Source organism: Myotis davidii, unplaced genomic scaffold (genome assembly GCF_000327345.1).
Source record: "Myotis davidii unplaced genomic scaffold, ASM32734v1 scaffold57, whole genome shotgun sequence".
Taxonomy (NCBI): domain Eukaryota; kingdom Metazoa; phylum Chordata; class Mammalia; order Chiroptera; family Vespertilionidae; genus Myotis; species Myotis davidii.
The window spans coordinates 763,376-785,235 of NW_006289718.1; the positions used below are offsets into that span (position 1 = coordinate 763,376).

Below are 21,860 nucleotides of genomic sequence, written 5' to 3' on the forward strand. Positions count from 1 at the left end.
TAAGGGACGTACGCTAATTACCATGTTTCTCTTTTATTAGATAAGAGGACATACAAAGCTTGTTTCATGGACTAGGCATGAGATTTTTATTGTTGGTTCACTTTTTTTTTTTAATCACAGTTTTGGGTTCACTTGTATGTTTTATATTAGGAATATTGACCAGGGAGTCAGGAGATACAGGTTCTTATTCTTAGCACTGCCATGAATTAATTGTATAACTTTAGGCTTTGATTTCTTCATGTATAAGTGACAGGAGATTAGGCTTTAAAGATCTTTATGATCCTAAATAGTTGTAAATTATAAATTGTGAATTTCTGTCTTTTGTTTTTGGAAAAATGTAGATTTAAAAATGTTTTTATTGATTTCAGAGAGAGGAAGGGAGACAGAGAGAGGAAGGGAGACGGAGAGAGAGAGATAGAAGCATCAATGATGAGAGAGAATCATTGATTCACTGCTTCCTGTACGCTTCCTACTGGGGATGGAGCCCCAAACCCGGGCATTTCTATGATCTCCTGGTGCATAGGTCGAAGCTCAACCACTGAGTCACACCAGCTGGGTTGGAAGAGTGCAGATTTTAAAAAACTGCTGTAATGACCATTTTGCGGAGTTATCTCCTGCTTGTATGTTTTCAACTGTGGCACTATCCTTTGCTCTGGTAATCCTCCTGATAAAACCTTGACTATCCTACTTTTCTGGTTATGGTCTTGTTCATTGTACTTGTTTTAGTTACCCTTTTTGTTTTGAATTTCTTCACATTCTTAAAATGCAAAGACTAGAGATGGATCTACCAACTACACATCCCTCTTAATGCTGAGTCTAATTCTTATATGGAATTTTTTTTTTCCCTCAAGGGAGATAGAATTATCTTCCAAATTAAAATCCTTTACCCTTTCTGCTCTGTTTTTCTGGGGGGGTGGGAATGGAGGAAGGGATAGTGTGATATTCTGAACACAGCATTGGGTATCAGAATTAGAGCACTGGTTCAAACCACTTCCTAGGTTGACATAGTATTCTTAGACCAGTCATTTAACCTCTCTAAGCCCCAGTTTCTCTTGCTTAATATACATGTCCTGCTTCCTGTACCAGGAGGCTGTGAGGATCAAGTAATGTAATAGATTAGAGAGTGTTTTCTAAAATATAAAGATTTGTATTCTTGTAGTTGTTTCTATCCTAGTGTAATATGCATTCTAAATCAATAAAGTCAGTATGTATTGAGCACCTATGATGAAGAAAATCTGTAGTTTATAAATCAGGTTGGGGATTTATATAGTAAAGTGCCATAAGAAAGGTATAACTAAACCTCTATGAAAGTTCAGATAGATTATTTATTTAACATTAGCATTATATTTCTTACATTTATTTTGTAGGCTATTTTGTGTTTTAAAAGTTATTCTTGGACCTAGGCAGGCTTATTCCATATTATGCCAGCACCATTTGATGACAGAAAAATGTGAATGGTAGAAAAAAATCAAGGAAAGTCTTCCAGTATTTGAAACCTCTTACCTGATTCAGTCAAGAAGTTGCTCACATCAGTGAAGAACGAGTGAGGTTCTGAAACAGCGTTTCATTTCCTCTTCCTTGTTAATGTAAACAAAATACCAACCAAAATCAGTGGTACTGGCATAATAATGGAATAAGCGTGTTTTTAAAAAATAATTTATCAACCATTTCTTTTTTTATTTATTTATTTTGATTTCTCAGGAACATTCTATTTCTATAAAAATAAAATGTCGTGTGTGTGTGTGTTTAACTCTCCCAGCCTTATTCTCCCATCTACTGTGTTTTCTCCCTATTTTATTTTTTGAAATAACTCCAGCTCTGCTTATCTATCTTGGTGTTACTTGCTAATTTAATGGATTTACTTTCATTTCCATCTTCTGGTTCATTGGTAAAGATTATTAGGTAAATTTTGATCCAGTATTTACCCTCTCAAGGTGCTTAAAATATCCTTCAAGAGTAGCTTTGAAACTTCATGTTGAACTCTCTAACCATGTATGCTCATCCAAAAATGTTTCTAGTTTATTACGGAGAATCATATAGGATCAAAATCAGAAACCTTTTCTTCTGAAGCACAGACTACACTTACTGCTTACTTTCATCCTTTAGGCCTGTCAGTCCATCATAGAAGGAAATTACTTTATAGAACTTCCAAACCTCATGGAATTAGAGACACTTGATTGAGGGTTTGACTTTAGTGCCTTTCTTACTGGCAGAGTTAAGTTTATCCATCTTCAATTATTAGTCATTCTCCCTGCACCCCCGCCTGTTTTTTTTTTAAAGATTAGACACAAATATTTACCCTTCCCTCAGGTTTTCAGGAACTTCCTATGGTCTTTATGTATTCTTAAACCTAGGTAATCTGGCTATAGCAGTAAAGTGATTTGCATTGTATGAAATTATGTTATCTTGATGTAGAAAGGAAAACTATATCTTAACCTTTTCCTCAGTATTCAGTTAAATATAAAATGGTTATCTAGGAAGGGTATTTAATTTTAGGTTTATAAATTATTTTTATTTTAACAGAACTTCTGTCATTCATAGGCTGGAGCCACTAGACAGTGAAATTTCTACATATGTATCTGCAGGAAAACACGTACTTTAGTGGAAGAATACTTGTTAGCACAGTGCCTTACCTAGATAAGGCACTCATCTACTGGTACTGGTCGAATGAGTGAATGCACTTTAACCTGGTGTTAATCTGAAATATGCTATTATTCCTTCCCTTTTCTTTGTATTAAGGCTAGTGGCTCCTCCTTAATTACAAATAATTTTTCGACTGTATCATTCTTATTTCATTGATATATTTACGGTTTGATAGATAACATTCACATTTTTCAGAGAGGAAATATATACATTTGCTTGCTAGGCGCTAAGTAGAAGAAAAAGATTCTTTTATGTATCTATAGATAAGGTAGATATCAGATATAGAAGCAATTTATATAAAACATATTGAGGTCATACTGACATTAGAATTTACCTTTCATCTTGTTTAGAAGCAATTTGTATAAAACATATTGAGGTCATAATGACATTAGAATTTACCATTTTTTATTGTTTAAAGTATTACAAATAGTAGGAGGGTTGGGGGGTTGTGTTAAGAGATCAACTGAAGGACTTGTATGCATGCATATAAGAATTTACCGTTTTTGTTTCCCCATTTCTTTTTAAAAATATTTTTATATGTTTTTATTGATTTTAGAGAGAGGAAGGGAAAGGGAGAGATAGATACATCAGTGCTGAAAGAGGATCATTGATCGGCTGCCTCCTGCACGCCCCCTACTGGGGATGGAGCCCACAATCTGGGCATGTGCCCTGATCAGGAATCAAACTATGATCTCCTGGTTCATAGGTCCACATTCAACTTCTGAGCCACATCAACGGGCTGTTTCCTCACTTCTTATTATAATTTGTATAATATTTTAACATTAAAAAATATCTGATTATTATAAAAACTAGAAAACAGTGAAAAACATTAATAAAAAAATCCCTAAGTTCTACCTCCTAGCCATATTATCTTTTTGTTGTTTTTCTAAATATACTTGTTTAACTGTTAGCCATATTAGTAGTTTTCAGTATTTCATATCTTAAATACCGTCTATATATTAAAGAACCAAAGTGCCACAGCAGTAGAAGCAGCCCACATTTTATAAGGACATTTATATTTTTATACAAATTACTAGAGGCCCGGTGCACGAAACTCATGCGGGGGGTGGGTGGGAGGGAAGTCCCCTCAGCCCAGCCTGCGCCCTCTCCAATCCGGGACCCCTCTTGGGGATCGGGCCTAAATCTGCAGTCAGACATCCCTCTGACAATCCAGGACAGCCGGCTCCTAACTGCTCATCTGCTTGCCTGCCTGATCGCCCGTAACTGCCTCTGTCTGCCAACCTGATCACCCCTAACTGCACACCCCTCTCCCGCCGACCTGGTCACCCCTCACTGCCCCCACCCCCTCGCTGGCCTTGTCGCCCCACTCAGCCTGTTTGGTCGTCCATTCGGTTTCGGATGTGATGGCCCCTGGCTCTTTATATATATAGATGTTAGTGCCTTAACAATTGTTAAAAAAAAACCCCGCATCATATGTAATGCAGATTACTTTTGAGCACTCCTGGTGACACTTGACCCACTAGTTGAGTATCACTGGGTAGAACAGTCAAAATTAATGAGCAAGTTTGAAAATCTCCATATGGGCCTTAGATCTTGTTAAACTAGTTTGGATTGCTTTCATATTTGTACTAGCATTGGTGCAAATCCCTTTTGATTTGAATTGAGTTTGCAATTATAATTTTTATTAATTCATCTGAAAGAATTAAGTCCAAGAATATTTTTTAATTCTATGTCATTTAGTACATAAGATAATTCGTAAGGATTCTCTTCCCCAGTTCCCAAACACATGTTGGTTTTCCATGATTACTTCATTATCCTTTCATTTGGTCAGTGATGACATCTTAGTCAATTCTACTTCCAAAATAACATTTTACTCTACCTCTTCAACCCTGAAGTTATTGCCTATTCAGGTTTTAATTTCCTTTCAGTGTATTGTAGAAGCTACCTGACTACCTATATTCTTTTCCTTTCCTCCTGTTATATAATGCTGTAGTATTTTCTTCCCATTTCTTCCTTCTCTCCTTTTATTGCAATTTTCAATAATTTATTTTAGGAAGACTTAAATATACATATACACAGAAAGTGAAACTTTATTATATGGAAATAACCACTGTAATCATTATGGTGTCTAGTCTTATAGTTGTTTGTTTTCTTTGTGTATATATATAATTTTTAAATTGGGTTAATGTGGGCATTCTCTAACCTTTTTAAAAAAACTTAATATTTTGTGAACATTTATCCATGTCTGCCTTATTTTTTTTCTATATTATAGATTTACTAAAGGCCCGATGCATGAAATTCATGCAAGAGTAGGCCTTCCTTCCCCCAGCTGCTGGCACTGGCTTCCCTCTGGCACCCGGGACCCGGGCTTCCCTCGCAGCCCTGGCTTTGTCCGGTCTAATTAGCACATTACACTTTTATTATTAGAATATATGCCTTCTTCCTGGACATTTAGTTCTTTAGGCCCTTCTTCCCTCCCTCCTATCCATCCATCCATTCTTTCTGCTATTATAACCAGTATTACAATGTCCTTGTAGCGAAATTATCTGGACAGTTTCATGGTTATTTCTGAGGATGCTGAGCAATGATTCTAAAACATAGCTCTGATTGTATCGTTTCACTTATACATCCTTCATCTCTTTGTTGTGACCAGTCTGAGCTTTTCATCCTAAAAACTCTTGGTCTATCCTGTGCTAGCCTTTTTGACTTTATCACTTATTCTTTTTTTAATATATATTTTTATTGATTTCAGAGAGGACGGGAGAGGGAGCGAGCGAGAGAGAGAAACATCAGTGATAAGAGAGAATCATCGATCGGCTGCCTCTTGCATACCCCCCCATGGGGATCAAGCCTGCAACCCAGGCATGTGCCCTGTTGGAGAATCTAACCGTGTCCTCCTGGATTCACAGGTTGACGCTCCACCACTGAGCCTCCACAGCTGGGCTACCTCTTATTCTTTTCCCACACTCTACAGCTAACCAGACCTTTACTTGTGGTTTCTAAAATGTCTTACTCATGGATGTCTGTTTGCTCTCTTTTCTTATCCACTTGGTAAATATTTCTTCAGCTTTCTAGCCTAAACTTTCGTGTGAAGTTTTGGCTCTCCCTTGGCAGTGTGAGGTGGTTCCTGCTTTGCATCCTGTAAACTCTTCTGTTGGAATGCCAATAGAATAGTTGCAAAATTTTAGAAATTTAATCTCCTTTGCTAGGCTGTGAGCTCCTCAGTAGAAGGGATGTTGTTCTAATAACCTCTTTCTTTCTAGCACCTAACTCAGAGTAGGTGCTTAATAAATGTTTGAGTAAATCTGAGGTCTGGGGAAAAGCAAATTTCTAACAATGGAGTAATAAAATTAAATATATTTTTAATTCACTCCAAAATGCTATGAGGAAAAAATTACTTGATTGAAAAATATTTATGGAGAACATAGGAAGCATAGTATTTGTTCAAAATAAATGCGTAATAAGTGATTAAGAATGTATAACTGAAGAATTTATGATTGCATTTAACGTTGACACTAGTTTTATCAACATTTAGAGATTTGAGTGAAATGAATACTTTTGCTTACATTTCTATGTAAGCAAGAATATGTAAGTATTGTGTATTGACAGATATAGGCACAGTGTTTAAAATTTGAGTAATGTAACAGTATCATTATGGCTTTAATTTTTGTAACCGAATAGATTTAAGAAAAATTAGATTAATTAAAGTATGTTAGAACTGCAAACAAAAATCATTGGAAAGGTGCGATGTTTGGAGTTTTAAAAGACTGAAACCATATTTCTATAGAAAATATTCATTGGCAACATAATTAAAGAATCCTGAATTGGAGGATAAATAATTGCTCTTTTCTAGTAGTCATCTCTTTATGTCCTTGTTTTGAGATTTTGAATTAATTATTCAAAATGATGGATACTTTCTTTTGTTCTTTAGGCTGAAAGTTTCCAAATTCTTTCTCATTGTCTATTTAAATGTTAGGCAGTTTAAGTATTTTGTAATTTTTTTTGCATTGGACTAATCTAAAGTATGCTATAATCAATAATTCCTATGCACATATAGCAAATCTTTTGTGCCAATAGCTTTTTAAGTTCTTAAAGTTTGCTTTGCTCACTATTGTCTTCTTAGCACTTAGTGTAGTAGTTAGTACTGCCATATGACAGGTTTTATGACAGGTTTTACTTATTAGTATATTAACTATATTTTTCTTTTTTTAAAGGTAATGTGGCTTTAGATAATCTAAAGATAAAAGAAAATGCTCTGGTAAGTTTTTTAATTATGTTAATTACTCATTTAATTTGGTAAGTCTTAGAAACCCTTGGTTAGTAAGTATCTGGTACCAGGTGCCAGATAAAGTGGTTGAGTCACTCAAAGAAGGATTGCTTGTTTAATTATTTGTGGTAGGAAAATCTGAGATTAAGATTTAGAACTTTTCCCCCTGATGATCAATCAATATGGTATCTCTTGTCAACAGAATACTCTTCATTGACCTAATTTGACTATATAGCTTTGTAGTAGGCCTTTGTCTTCAGAAATATCTTTGCATATTTTTCAGGTAAATAAGACCTTGCTTTTAACAATTTAATCTAATGAATAATTGTATTTTTGGAAATATATTCAAGTTCAGCCATATAATATTATGGTAATATTAAGGGATAAAATAGCCCTGGCTGGTGTGGTTCTGGTGGTTGGAGTGTTATCCTGTACAACATAAGGTGGTGGATTCTATTTCTGGTCAGGGAAACATGCCCAGGTGCAGTTCGGTCCCAGGTCAGGGGCTCATGCAGGAGGCAACTGATTGATGTTTCTCTCTCTCTCTAAGATAAAAAGAAGAGGTAAAATATATTTTTTTCAGACTCTAGCTTCCCGAGAGTAGTTTGTATCATTTACTATTGAGCTGAAAACAAAACAACTCTCCCCATTCTCTCAATCCTCTACCCCCTGTGAAGCTGTAGCTAAAATATTAGACTTAATTTGAGGTTATGAAATCACTGAAGAATGATTTTATTCTTTAATTAATAGGTCATATTTCTAATTAATCTATTGGAATGTTTTAAAGTTTTGTCTGACTTCTGGTTGGATTTCTACATGATGAAATGTGTTATTAGGGAGAGCATTATGCATTAAATGCTCCCATGACTGGTCCGAGGGAAATTTGGGATATTGAAGATCCTAGGAGTAGAACTCTGTCACAAGCAGTAACATTACATTTTGTTAAGTTTGGCATAGTGGAAAGGGCATGGACCTTGTAGTCCGGAAGATCTGGGTTTGAGTGCTAGCTCTGCCTTTTACCAGCTGTGTGTCTTTGGCAAGTTTCTAAATTTTTTTGAGCATTAGTTTAATCATCTTTTAAGTGGAGTTAGTATTATAAAACAACGTAATATCTCTCTGCCTTTGTGGCTTGAGTAAGATGGAAAGTGAGCCTGGCAAATAGTGGGCATTCAAACTATTTAAATGTTCTTTCCCTCCCTTTATATAGGGTGCTACAACTTTAAAAAAATATTTTTATTGACTTCAGAGAGAGGGAGGGAGAGGGAGAGAGTGGTGGAAACGTCAGTGATGATAATCATTGATCCGCTGCCTCCTGCGCAACTGCCACAGGGTATTGAGCCCACAACCCGGGCATATGCCCGGATGGGGAATCGGACCATGACTTCCTGGTTCATAGGTTGACACTTACTCACTGGGCCAACTTTTAAAAATTTATCCCAAAATTTAGAAATTAAGATTTTATTCCTAGTGATTGCATTAAAGCTTATTTTTCTCTTTATTTTAGAAGGAAATAAGTATAAATAGAGTTGTGGTGACAGGATATATATCTAACATACATAGAATTGATGTGAACTCTGTGTTAGCTTAATTTGAATTTTGGTTGTAATTAAATATAATAAAGTATTTTGTAATTTATATTCTCCCTTAATTTAAATTGCAAATAAACCATATTGGTGAGGTTTTGCTTTAATATGGATCCTTTACACTTATTTTGTGTGAGAAATTATTTCAGGGAGATTACTGTGAGCATGAGGCCACACTTTTAGAAGTGTTTAGTTTATAGTTTGTATCCTTTATAATATCAGTTCATATAAATTTATTCTCCCTATCCCCCAAGGGTAGAGCTGCTCCTTTATCATGAGTTAGGATTTTTTTTTTTGTCTAAAAAAAGACTTTTTATCAAAAACTATTAGTATTCTGATCAGTTCTTGTTCACCTAGAATGCTTGAGCAATCAGAGATTGGGTAAATTGATTATTTTAGTCAATTGTTAACTAAAATACTGTATTTCATTTGCCAGATTGAAAAAAATATTTTTATTGATTTCAGAGCTGGAGGGAGAGAGAGATAGAAACATCAATAATGAGAGAGAATCATTGGTCGACTGCCTCCTGCACACCCCCTACTGGGGATTGAGCTGGCAACCAAGGCATGTGCCCTTGACCGGAATCAAACGGGGAACCCTTCAGTCAGAAGGCCAACTCTCTGTCCACTGAGCCAAACCAGCTAGGGCTCATTCGCCAGATTTTGATAGTACAGTCAAACTTCAGTTCTTGAACGTCTCCCATCTGGAACAATTAGGTTCTCGACCCAGTTGTTCACAGAAAAAATGTCTAGGTTGTTGAACAAGCTCCAGTTTTCTACCTGACAGCCCTTTCATGTTGATACATCAGCATGACAAAAGGCATCTCTCAGGCCACAAACAATGGAGAGAATGCATGAGTCATAAGCTAACAACATCTCAGGAATTTGTGCTGTGGATGGTGTGTGTGTGTGTGTGTGTGTGTACGGAGAGAATGCATGAGTCATAAGCTAACATCTCAGGAATTTGTGCTGTGGATATATGGTGTGTGTGTGTGTGTGTGTTTGCTTTTGTTGCTGGTGAAATGGACAATTAGCACAATTTTAAAACATAAAGAGGCCATCAAGAGTGCTAACATAGCCTTAACCGGTTTGGCTCAGTGGATCTCTCATCAGCCTGCGGACTGAAAGGTCCCAGGTTCGATCCCTGTCAAGGGCATGCACCTTGGTTGCGGGCACATACCCAGTAGGAGGTGTGCAGGAGGCAACTGATCGATGTTTCTAACTCTCTATCCCTCTCCCTTCCTCTCTGTAAAAAATCAATAAAATATATTTTTAAAAAAAGAGTGCTAACATTGCTAATGGTAGGAAAGAAACAGTGATTACAGGCAATTGAAGAGGTAGAAAACTGTTGTTGATGGGATAAACAAAAAGCAGTTAAGCCAGTGACAGCAAGAGAAGATGCTGTGTACTGACCTCCTGAAAGACACCCCTAGAATTAGTGCTGAAAGTGATTTGTTTAAGGCTAGTAGTGGATGATTTGTTAAATTTAAGAAAAGAAGTGTTTGTTTATAGATTAAACAGTACATTAGATATGTATTTAAGAAAGGTTAAAATGGAATCATTTGAGGATCGGGAGTGAATTAATTCAATGTACATTATTTCTAATGGGAAAGAATGATTCAATTTTTGAATAAATTACTTCTCAAACAGCCTTCTGGAATGAATTAAGTTTGAGAACTGAGGTTCCACTGTATTAGTATATACTAAGGTATGTCTAACAGAAAGGCTACTGTCATTGGTTCAATTTTTAATAATTATAAGAACTCAAGTGATCATTTGAATATGTTATTGTTTAGTACTCTGTGCACAAGGAAGTTATTTGTACTTTCCAGTGGTTTGGAATCTGGAAAGTGAAAGTTTATTATTATTGACTGGTAATTGTCAGTAATCTGATGTAAATGCTAATTTGGAAAACACTATGCTAGGAACCTGCCTTTCCTTTTAAGGTTGTTTTATTTATTCATTTATTAAATATTTTATTTGAGAGAGAATTGGTTATTTTTTTCAACTTATTTATGTAAAAGAACTCTTCCTATTCTAGTATTTCAGATAAACAGTGTTCATCTATTATTTTAAGAGTTTATGAAATTTCCGTCTGGCTTGGTTTGGTTTATTAAAACAATCAGAGAACTCAATTGCTTTCTTTAACTACGAACTCTTTTTCTATTGTTTCTATTTATAATTTTTTTCTCATGAATTCTTTCATCAAAGTCAAAGTTTAAGTTAATAAAAACTATTTGTTTCAGCCATAAAACAACCTTTATGAGTTATTTAAATATAGAACATTTATTTCATGTTTTTCCTTAGAGATGGTTGTGTATTTAAGCAATGATACAGAGGTGATTTTTTTGGAGAGCTTTAATAGTTTAAGATGTCTTTTAAATTTTTTTCTTCTCTGCAGAGTGAATTGGATGTTCCTTTTAAAGTCAAGGCTGGCCAAATCAGTAAGCACGTCACTCTTCATTTGACTTATTTTTAGTCCTTTTAGTTTTATTTTTCCTGTGTTATTTAATCTAAAACTCTTTTTTTTTTAAAATTTTGAATAAAAATGTGAGAGTTTTTTTGGTTATGTTGATGAGAGCTTTTGTAGTTCTTAACCTAATATATATTATGTGGTAATACATATATACTTTGAAGATTTTGACAGTAGGCTAGAGATTTACCCTCTAAAATGGAAGGATATTTTGAAAACAATTTTTACGAACTTATCTATCTTTTTTTGCTCTATCCTTCCCACCCAGCCTCCTAACCCCTAACCTCCTTACCCTGACAGCTGTCAGCCTATACTCTATCTATGAATCTATTTCTATTTTGCTTGTTAGTCTACTTTGTTCATTAGAGTCTACATATGAGTGAAATCACATGATACCTGTCTTTCTCTGACTGGCTTATTTCACTTAGCTTAATACTCTCCAAGTCTATTCATGTTGACACAAGGGTACGATTTCCTTCTTCTTCATGGCCCAGTAGCATTTCATTGTGTAAATGTACCACAGCTTTTTTATCCACTCATCTACTGGCTACATTCATATCTTGGCTATTGTAAATAAAGCTGCAATGAACATAGGGATGCATATATTTTTTTGAATTAGTGTTTTGGGTTTCTTTGGATAAATTCCAGAAGTGGAATAGCTGGGTGATAAGGAAGTTTGAATTTTTTTTGGTAACACCATACTGCTTTCCACAGTGGCTGCACCAGTCTGCATTCCTACCAACAGTGCACAAGTGTTCTCTTTTTTCCACATCCTCACCAGCACTTGTTTGTTGATTTATTGATAGTAGCTATGCTGACAGGTGTGAGGTGATACCTCATTGTAATTATAATTTATATCGCTGTGATGATTAGTGACCTTGAGCATTTTTTCATGTCCATTGACCATCCATATGTCCTCTTTGGAGAAGTGTTTATTTAGGTCCTTTGCCCATTTTTAAAATTGGATTGTTTCTTTCTCTGGTATTGAGTTGTATTAGTTCTTTTGAAAATTAACCCCTTATCAGATGAACCATTGGCAAATACGTTCTCCCATACTGAGGGTTCCCTTTTAGTTTTGTTGATGTTTTCTTTGCTGTGCAAAAACTTTTTAGTTTGAGGTAGTCCCATTTCTTTGTTTTTCTTTTGTTTCCCTTGCCTGAGAAAATATATCAGAAAAAAAACAGTGCTATGAGAAATGTCTGGTTCTAGCATCCTTACTGATGACTTTGGTGGTCTTAGGCAATTAACTCGGGCACTGAGTTTCCTTCCTTTCTTTCTTTCTTTTTTTCTAAAGAATTGAAGTAATAGCTGTCTCATTCTTTTTACAGTTGGAATATTAAATAAAATAATAGTTACCAAAGTTTGAAAAGTATAAAGCATAATGTGAATAGTCACTTCTAAAAGTAATATAATATGGGAAAGATCTTTGTAAACTTTAATGTTGAAATTTTTTCATTTTTTTTTTCTGAATGATGTACTTACTATATGCATGAATGGTTTTGTTATACTTTTTCCTCTTAATGGAAAGTGAGAAATGTTTATCTTTTTGAGCAGCCAGATAAGAATTTAAATTTGAAATTATGTTTCTTCAGATAAATTAACTTTGAAGATTCCTTGGAAGAATCTTTATGGAGAAGCAGTTGTTGCGACTCTGGAAGGATTATACCTGCTTGTTGTTCCTGGAGCAAGTATGCTATTTAGTCTGTAATCATTCAGTAATATCACAGTGAAATGGAATGTGACCTGGGTTAACTATTTTATATGTTTAGTAAAATAGAAGATAATTTAAATAAATCATATACATACATATGCACATAACTACATACATTTTACACACACACACACACACACACACACACATATATTTTACCACATTTATATCCTATATAATAAAAGCCCAGCAACCAAACGGTGCAATGACCAGAATGACTGGTTGACTAGTTGCTATGACATGCACTGACCACCAGGGGGCAGATGCTCAACACAGGAGCTGCCCCCTGGTGGTCAGTGCATGCTGCTCTGCTGACCAGGATGAGCGGCAGTCCCACAGTGGGCCAATCCTGCAAGCCATGCCCCCCACCAGTGCATGAATCCTGTGCACTGGACCTCTAGTTGTTGGAAAGAATAATTTAAATCGTTTGTTAGATTGATTCTATTCTGTATGAATAATAATTTTGCAGCTAAGGCTTTCTATTAAGTTAAGATGCATTAGGCAGATTTATACTGGGGGAATGAAATGAAGTGAGATTTTAAAAATGCACTGATGTGTTAATCTATAGCAGTGATGGCGAACCTTTTGAGCTCGGCGTGTCAGCATTTCGAAAAACCCTAACTTAACTCTGGTGCTGTGTCACATATAAAAATTTTTTGATATTTGCAACCATAGTAAAACAAAGATTTATATTTTTGATATTTATTTTATATATTTAAATGCCATTTAACAAAGAAAAATCAACCAAAAAAATGAGTTCGCATGTCACCTCTGACACGCGTGTCATAGGTTTGCCATCACTGATCTATAGATTTCAATATTGGAAAAAATTTTCCCCCATTTTGTTGCTTCTGATTTTGAATGAATATTCTCTCAAAAATGTATGTAAAACAAATGTAAGTAATTCTTAAATTATAAATTTTAGTATTTTAATATTTTAATGAATGTTTTAAAGCAGTGGTGTTTATTTAAGTAATACCTTTCATTACTAATGTTTTTTTAGTTATAAGAACAATATAATGTTAAGGACAGTCTGGATATTTTAGGGAAAAGTTGTTATATTTTCTCAACCATAAAACAAACAAATTTTTTTTTTCTTTTTGGCTTTCCAGTCTTTACCACATACATACTTCATTTGATATAGCATTTATCACATTATATACAACATGGATCTGGCTTTTTTACTTTATATACTATGATATGTTTAAGTTTTCATGATGATAGTGACAGTTTTGAAAGGCTGTATGATATTTCATTGTGGGCTGCGTGCTGTTTTTGCTGTTACAGTGCCTTTTTTTATTCTTTTGTTAGAATACATGATCAGAAATGAGATTACTAGATAAAAAGGATATATATATATATTCAGGATTGTTGATATTGATTCATATTTTTAAATTACTTTCTATAAGTCTTCTTATCAGTTTGTACTGATACCAGTTGATATTAGATATTGCATGTTTTTTGTAGTTAAAATTTTACCACTCAGATACAATAACTGGACATTTTCTGATGCATTTTCTGCCCTCCCCCTGCTTCTCTCTTTTACTTTTCTACTCACCTTTTCCGCACTTATCATTTTTCATATCTTTTTCCCTCCCTTTTAATTTCATTCTTCCCTCCTTTCCTTTTTGATATAAGTTTGTAAATAAATAGAAATCACTTATGGTTAAACTTTTTGTAAAACTAATCTAAAGTCTATAACTGTTCTTTTACTTAAAAAAAATGACACATCACACACACACAATCATGAGGCTGAACTTTTCCTATTTATTAATTGCATTTCTTTATTTGTGAATTAACTATTTTAGGTATTAAATATGATGCTGAAAAAGAAGAAAAGTCTTTGCAAGATATTAAACAGAAAGAGCTCTCCCGAATTGAAGAAGCCCTTCAAAAGGCAGCAGAGAAAGGTACTATAAGTTTAAGATAAACTTAGATATACCTATATTTTAGATATATTCAGTGCACTGTAAATAGGAAGCTTTCATAAACCTTCATAAATTGTAGTGTCAAAGAAAGAATCTTCTTTTAAAATCATCTCAAAATATTGATTATAAATACTTTAATGCCTCACATTTTTCTGTGATTGTTTTATCTCACTCCTAAGACATTTCTTTTTGGTCTCTCTTAAAAGGTATGACAACTGTTGAGTTAGAAATAACAGAAATATTTGGATATAATAAGATTTCTTAGCTTAAGCTGCTGACATCTAACTGAATACATAAGAAATCTATCTTTAAAATAGCTTGCTCATTAAAATTTGTTTTTTTTTATGCCCAACTGGTGTGGATCAGTGGTTGAGCATTGACCTATGAATCAGGAGGTCTGGGTTTGATTACCAGTCAGGGCATATGCCTGGGTTGAGGGCTCGATCCCTAGTGTGGGGTGTGCAGGAGCCAGCCGATCAATGATGCTCTCTCATCATTGATGTTTCTCTCTCTCTCTCCCCTCTCCCTTCCGCTCTGAAATCAATAAAAAATAAAAATAAATTAAAAAAAAATTTTAATCAGTGATTCTAATTCTTTTTGCCTTAAGGGTTTTCTTTTATACAGAATTATTGATTCTTTTGCACAAAATTACTAAAATACTTAAAATATAGAGGCAATCTTAATGGGAGAAATAAAAAAGCCTAAAAACGTTTTCCCTTTCCTTTTTTATACGTAAGCATATTTTGTATTTCTGCTAAGCTTAAGAATCTGTATTTTAATGACAGTTTTCTGTACTTCTATTACATTTATGTGCCATATAAAGCAAGGTGGGAATAGTTTTGTATTATGACAATTCAGTGTGATTATTTTTTATTCAGTTTTAGTTAATTAGTATATGTGGAAATAGTGTTATAAAAAATGAGGAGAAAGACTTGAATAGCATTAGAATTTAATTTTTTTTCTTGATACAGTTCAGATTAAAAATATTTTCTGGGTACATATGTACATTGACATCTACTTAGATATATTGATATAACAATTTATAATATCTACACTAATAAAGAGAAAGATACAAATTTACCATCACTCCACTACACCCACAAGCCACGCCCACCAGCCAATCAGGAGCCAGTATGCAAATTAACACAACTAAGATGGCCGTGGCCATGGAGCTGGAGTGAGCAGGAGGCTTGGGTTGCCCCTGGCGATGGAGGAAGCCAAACTTTCCATCTGCCCTGGCCGGCCCTGGGCTCCGCTCAAGGCTACAAAGTTTCAATTATAGAAGATAAATAAATCCCAGATACCTGCTTCCAGGCCACCCTGGGAAAAAAAAAAGAATAAAAGGAGAGGCTGGGAGCTTGTGTCGCCAGGGGGTGTGGCCACCCTGAAAACAGCCATGAGCCCCTCACCCAGGCTGGCCAAACCTCCATGGGGTGAAGGTCCCCACTGGAGTGGACATCCTCCGAACTGGTCAACCAGTCGCTTTCATGTGCATTGACCACCAGGGGGCAGACGCTTAACGCCAGAGCTGCCATCTGGTGGTCAGTGCGCTCCCAGAGGGGGAGCGCCACTCAGCCAGAAGCCAGGCTCACAGCTGGCAAGCACAGCGGGGGTGGTGGGAGCCTCTCTCATCTCCTCAGCAGCACTAAGGATGTCTGACTGCCAGCTTAGGCCTGGTCCCCCAGGGAGCCAGACTGCGAGAGGGCACAGGCTGGGCTGAGGGACCCCCTGAGTGCACAAATTTTTGTGCACCGGGCCTCTATTATAATTATATTTTCTCCTTTGAGAAAGAAACCATAAAGTCTTCTTTTTTTTATGGGAATGAGAGATTGCTTAAAAAATATTTGTGTACCCAGAGACCTGTAAGAAAAATATGGTGTAGTCTTTCTTATTTTAGCAGTTGACAGCTTAATTGACAAAATTATACCTGCTGCATATTTTGTATTGAGTGTCTATGAGATTTTTACTCCTGGGTCTTTAGTGCTTAGGAAACACATATTTGGTTCTGGCAGAGAGGCTATTAAGGATGATTTGGTATGACTATAGGGGATAAACATCTTTAGTATTAAGCTTGTGTAAACAGAACTATGAGGCTTATATAATATATAATAATTACATTGTAGCTTCTTGGATGATAAAACTGAGGTTTTGTTGGGATAGAACTGAAATTCAGAAAGTGAAACTCAGTTTTATCATTATTATATTAGATTTGTCAGAAAAATGTTCTGAGTAGATAAAAGAGATGAGTTTAGAATTGTGGAAATACGTTGCTAGAGATTATTTTTCCTTCCTTGTCAAGAAATATATTTAATTACCTTGACTGCATGTATATATATTTTTCTAGTATGTATGAATATGGGTCACATCTTTATATAATATTATTCATGTGATGATAAAAGACAGCCTTGGCCCTTCAGATGCTTTGCATTTCACCATTATTAATTAATAGTTATTACTTAAATACTATAGTTTATTTTTCAGACTTATTATTTCTCAATTACCTTTAGGTTTTAAAAGCACAAAACCACCATTACACATTTATAGAGACTCAGATGCCAAGAGAAAATGAGTTAGTTCTAAGTAGCAGATGATAAAAATGAAAACAAAGTGCTTGTGCTAATCTGCTCTAAAAAAGTGTTTTTACTTAATTGTTTTATTTGGTAAAATAGAATGTAGTCCACTATCATGTGGGGAAAAAGGACATTGAAATATAACTATGAGTTTATTTGTAGAGAATTTGTGTAATTGTAAAAATAAACTCGATATTTTTCTTCTTTTTATTTCATTGGAGAGAGTTTATTTTCTCTGAAGGTCTATTATAATGTAAAAGAAAAGATTAAATTTCTAGCGAGGCCAAAAAATTCTCAAATGCTGTGGATTCTATATTTAAAATGTTGTTTATCAAAGTAATATAAAACACACTTTATAATCAGATAGTTCTGCCAAAAAGACTTCTGATGAAAAATCTCAGTCCCCAGTTTCACCCTTCTCTATCCTTTAGACTCACTTTTTAGAGGGAACCATCATTTTAGGAATGTTAACATTCTGCCACTATGTATGTTTTTAATGTAAGGCATTACCTAGGATTTTTTATTATGGTAGTCAAGGAGCTTACCATCTCCTTTTACCCTAAATTCCGCTCCATTTTTTTTCAAAATATGGTTATTTCACAATTTTGGGCCAATTACTAGTAAAAATTTACATTACATGACAGTATTGTCACTGCATAGGTCAAATGATATACTCTGATTATATTTTCTTTCTTATGCAACTGGTTTTCCCCTTGAATTTGTCATTTTTTTATTTGCTTATTGGTCTTTTATGTAAACTTGTGTTTAATTTTTTTCACAGGGTATTTGAAATCTGTTATGTGACTGTCATTATTTCCAATTGCCCAAACCCATCTATTGGTTCCCTCCCCTCTTCCCCTTTTTCTCATGGAGATCTTCAGTTGAACTGTGAGTTTTTTTTAGTCCTGCTACACAGTTGTCATCTTGGGACTGGTCTTCATCCCTCATCTGTATTTAATTAATATTTCCTGGGTCTCTTGCTTTTTGGTCTTCTGTTACTTTGTTCATTGTTGAATCATATCTAATAACTTTTAAGAAAGGATGCACTGGATTTAGTTTTTAAAATTCTTTCAAGTCTGAGAGTCTTTGTATTTTATTTCCACACTTGTTTGATTTGGCAGGAGATAGAATCCTAGGTTTAAAATTAGAATTTACAAAGCAATACCTTTTAGCTTACAGATACTTTTGAGAAGTCTGATGCTAGTCTGCTCGACACATTGTTGGAAAATCCCTGGATCCTATAGTCCACAACCTTACACTGTAGCTGGGAAAATAAGACATGCATAATAATCAATATGAGAAAGTGTTAGGTCCCATCAAAGAAATACAGATAGAGTGTTAAGGGAGTTCAGAATGGACATATACTTAGTCAAAGAGATCAGACTAGTGGTTCTCAACCTTCTGGCCCTTTAAATACAGTTCCTCATGTTGTAACCCAACCATAAAATTATTTTCATTGCTACTTCAAAACTGTAATGTTGCTACTGTTATGAATCGTAATGTAAATATCTGATATGCAGGATGGTCTTAGGTGACCCTTGTGAAAGGGTCATTCGACCGCCAAAGGGGTCGCGACCCACAGGTTGAGAACCGCTGGATCAGACAGACACTGAAGGTATATATTTCAGCTGGGTCTAAAGGATGAGAAAGGAGAGAGGGCATTCTAGGTAGAGGGGACAGTGATGGTGGAAAAGTATAGAGCATGTATGTGAACAGCTAAGAATTTGGGAGTTTGATAGAGTGTAGTTATTGGTAAGTTAGAAAGCTATGGTTAGGTAAATTTTAAGATATTTGACTGCTATGATAATGATAATGACTATGATAGCAGCTAACATTTATTGAGCATTTGCTGTTTGTCAGTCACTCTTCAAAACACTTTATAGGCATTGAATCATTTAACAGTCATAACTCTATGATTTAAAAGCTGTTGTTATTCCCATTTAATATTTGAAAAAAGCTGAAAGTTAAATAACTTGTTCCATGTCACACAACTAGAAAATGATAGAGCTAGAATTTGAATCCAGTCTGGCTCTAGCTCCTGTAAGTTTAACTGTGAGTAATGGATATTCATCTAGCCAGTGGGAGAGTCAGTAACTTGCCCATTTTTCTTTCTTTAAAAATTCAGGGAGTGACTTGACTGATCAGAGCTATTTTAGGAAGGTTCAACTTGCTGTGTCTAGGCTGGATTTGGGGTGGAAAATGGGGAATGGTACATTCTAGTTATATTCATAGGAAGGATCCAGACAGTAAAGTGAGTTAATTTCAGCTGACTAAACTTGTATAAATATGAAAATATCTTATTCTGAAAATAGGCAAAGTGGTAGTCAAAAGGGAACCAAAATAACAGACTTGCTCTGTTTGAAAATTTGTCAAGTAGTTTATTAATGAGTCGTTAGCCATAATTCATATTTGTCTACCTTGCTTAATTTGAAATCATTGTTATAATTTTAATTATTAAGAATTTTTGTTTTAATATTATGAAAATAGTTTGTATGTTCAAAGAATTAAAATGGTGTCATTGAATGTTGCCTTAGAAATACCAGTTTTTATAAAACAGAAGTATAGTTTTACTGAATTTTACTTGTTCTGTTACATGATTTCTAATTCTTTGAATTAAGTTTAGATGTTTTACATGTGAAATTAAAGGTGTCTTTAAATGCTTTGCATTTTGATTATTGCTGCCATGCGGATGCAGGCGCACAATCAGGGGAGTTCATATATGGCTTGGAAAACTTTGTTTACAAGGACATCAAGCCTGGTGGGTATGCATGGTTAATTATATTCAGCTACATAAAAATTATATTTTTATCCATGCATGTGCTTTTAATGGAGCCCATTTAATGACGTGCCATCTTTTAGAAAATATGGAAATGTAATTCATGTTTTTCTGTTTTACCATCATTTCTTTTCCCCTACCTTCCACAGTCATGCTGAATGTTCATGTGGTAAAACAAACACAGTCCACTGCTCTGTGAAGCTTGAAATTTGATCTATAGATAACATTTAAAATTTTCCCCCTAATTTTTTAAAAATTAAAGTATAATTGAAACACAGCATTCTATTAGTTTCAGGTGTACAACATAATGATTCAACATTTATATCCACTGCAAAGTTATCACTGCAGTAAGTCCAGTCACCATCCATTACCATATGAAGTTACAAAAATTTTATTTTTCTTCTGAAGAGAACTATTAATATTTACTTTCTTAGCAACTTTAAAATTTTGCTATAGTCACCATGCTGTGCATTACATCCTCTTGACTTACTTATTTCATGCCTGGAAGTTTATACCTCTTGACCCCCTTCACCCATTTCATCCCAACTCCCCTTCCATATGGCAACCATCAATATGTTCTCTGTATCTATGAGTTTTTTGTTCTTTTATTATTATTTTGTTTATAAGAGTCTACATATAAGAGAAATATTGTACAGTCGAACCTTGTTTCTTGAACTTAATTCATTCTGGAAGGCTGTTCGAGAAGCTATTTGTTCGAAAACCGAATCATTTTTCCCCATTAGAAATAATGTAAATTGAGCCTGGCTGGTTATGGCTCAGTGGATGAGCATCAACCTAAGAACCAGGAGGCCACGGTTCGATTCCTGGTCAGAGCACATACCGGTGTTGTGGTCTTGATCCCCAGTTGGGGGCATGTAGGAGGCAACCAGGCGATCAATGATTCTCTCTCTTCATTGATGTTTTTCTCTCTCTCTTCCTCTCCCTTCCTCTCTGAAATCAATAAAAATATATTTTAAAAAAGAAATAATGTAAATTGAATTCATTCCAGACCCCTAAATGATTCCCTGTTTTAACCTTTTTTATATACAGTACATGTCTGATGTACTGTTTAATTTATAAATAAACACTTCTTTTCTTAAATTTAACAAACCACCCTCTACTAGCTTTAAAGGAATTTTTTATATATCACTGCCTCAGAAATGCTATCTTTTGCTAACTTCATTTATCCAATCAACAACAGTTTTTCTACCTATGCAGTTGCCTGTGATTGTAGGTTTGTGAGCACTTTCATACCCTTAGCAACATTAGCACCTTGATGGCCTCTCTATGCCTTAAGCCAGTGGTTTTCAACCTTCTGGCCCTTTAAATACAGTTCCTCATGTTGTGACCCCCAACCATAAAATTATTTTCGTTGCTATTTCATAACTGTAATGTTGCTACTGTTATGAATTGTAATGTAAATATCTGATATACAGGATGGTCTTAGGCAACCCCTGTGAAAGGGTCTCATTCCACTGCCAAAGGGATCGCGACCCACAGGTTGAGAACTGCTGTTTTAAGCAGTTAGCTGTCATGTGTCCAAAATGGTACGAAATTGGAATTTCTTCCATATGCACTGGAATATTTATGAATTTAAGTTACCATAATTTTCTTTACAAACCCAGAGATGTCACTAACAAGTTTGATTTTAAAATTGGGTGACCATGCCATAACCGGTTTGGCTCAGTGGATAGAGCGTCAGCCTGCGGACTCAAGGGTCCCGAGTTCGATTTCGGCCAAGGACATGTACCTTGGTTGTGGGCACATCCCTAGTGGGAGATGTGCAGGAGGCAGCTGATCGATGTTTCTACATCCCCAGTGGGGTGTGCAGGAGGCAGCTAATCGATGTTTCGCTCTCATTGATGTTTCTAACTCTCTATCCTTCTTCCTTCCTCTCTGTAAAAAATTCAATAAAATATATTTTTAAAATTGGGTGACCAGAGTTGTG

General features: G+C 35.0%; 1 protein-coding gene across 1 annotated transcript in view; it reads left to right on the plus strand.

The window, feature by feature from the left end:
• Positions 1-21,860, plus strand: part of VPS13C (vacuolar protein sorting 13 homolog C (S. cerevisiae)) — a 173,292-nt gene that overhangs the window by 1,771 nt on the left and 149,661 nt on the right. Inside the window, exons 2-6 of the mRNA XM_015563005.1 lie at positions 6,819-6,862; positions 10,856-10,898; positions 12,520-12,615; positions 14,447-14,548; positions 19,832-19,894. Of these exons, the coding sequence (XP_015418491.1) occupies positions 6,819-6,862; positions 10,856-10,898; positions 12,520-12,615; positions 14,447-14,548; positions 19,832-19,894 (348 nt within the window). The remainder of the gene's footprint in view (positions 1-6,818; positions 6,863-10,855; positions 10,899-12,519; positions 12,616-14,446; positions 14,549-19,831; positions 19,895-21,860) is intronic.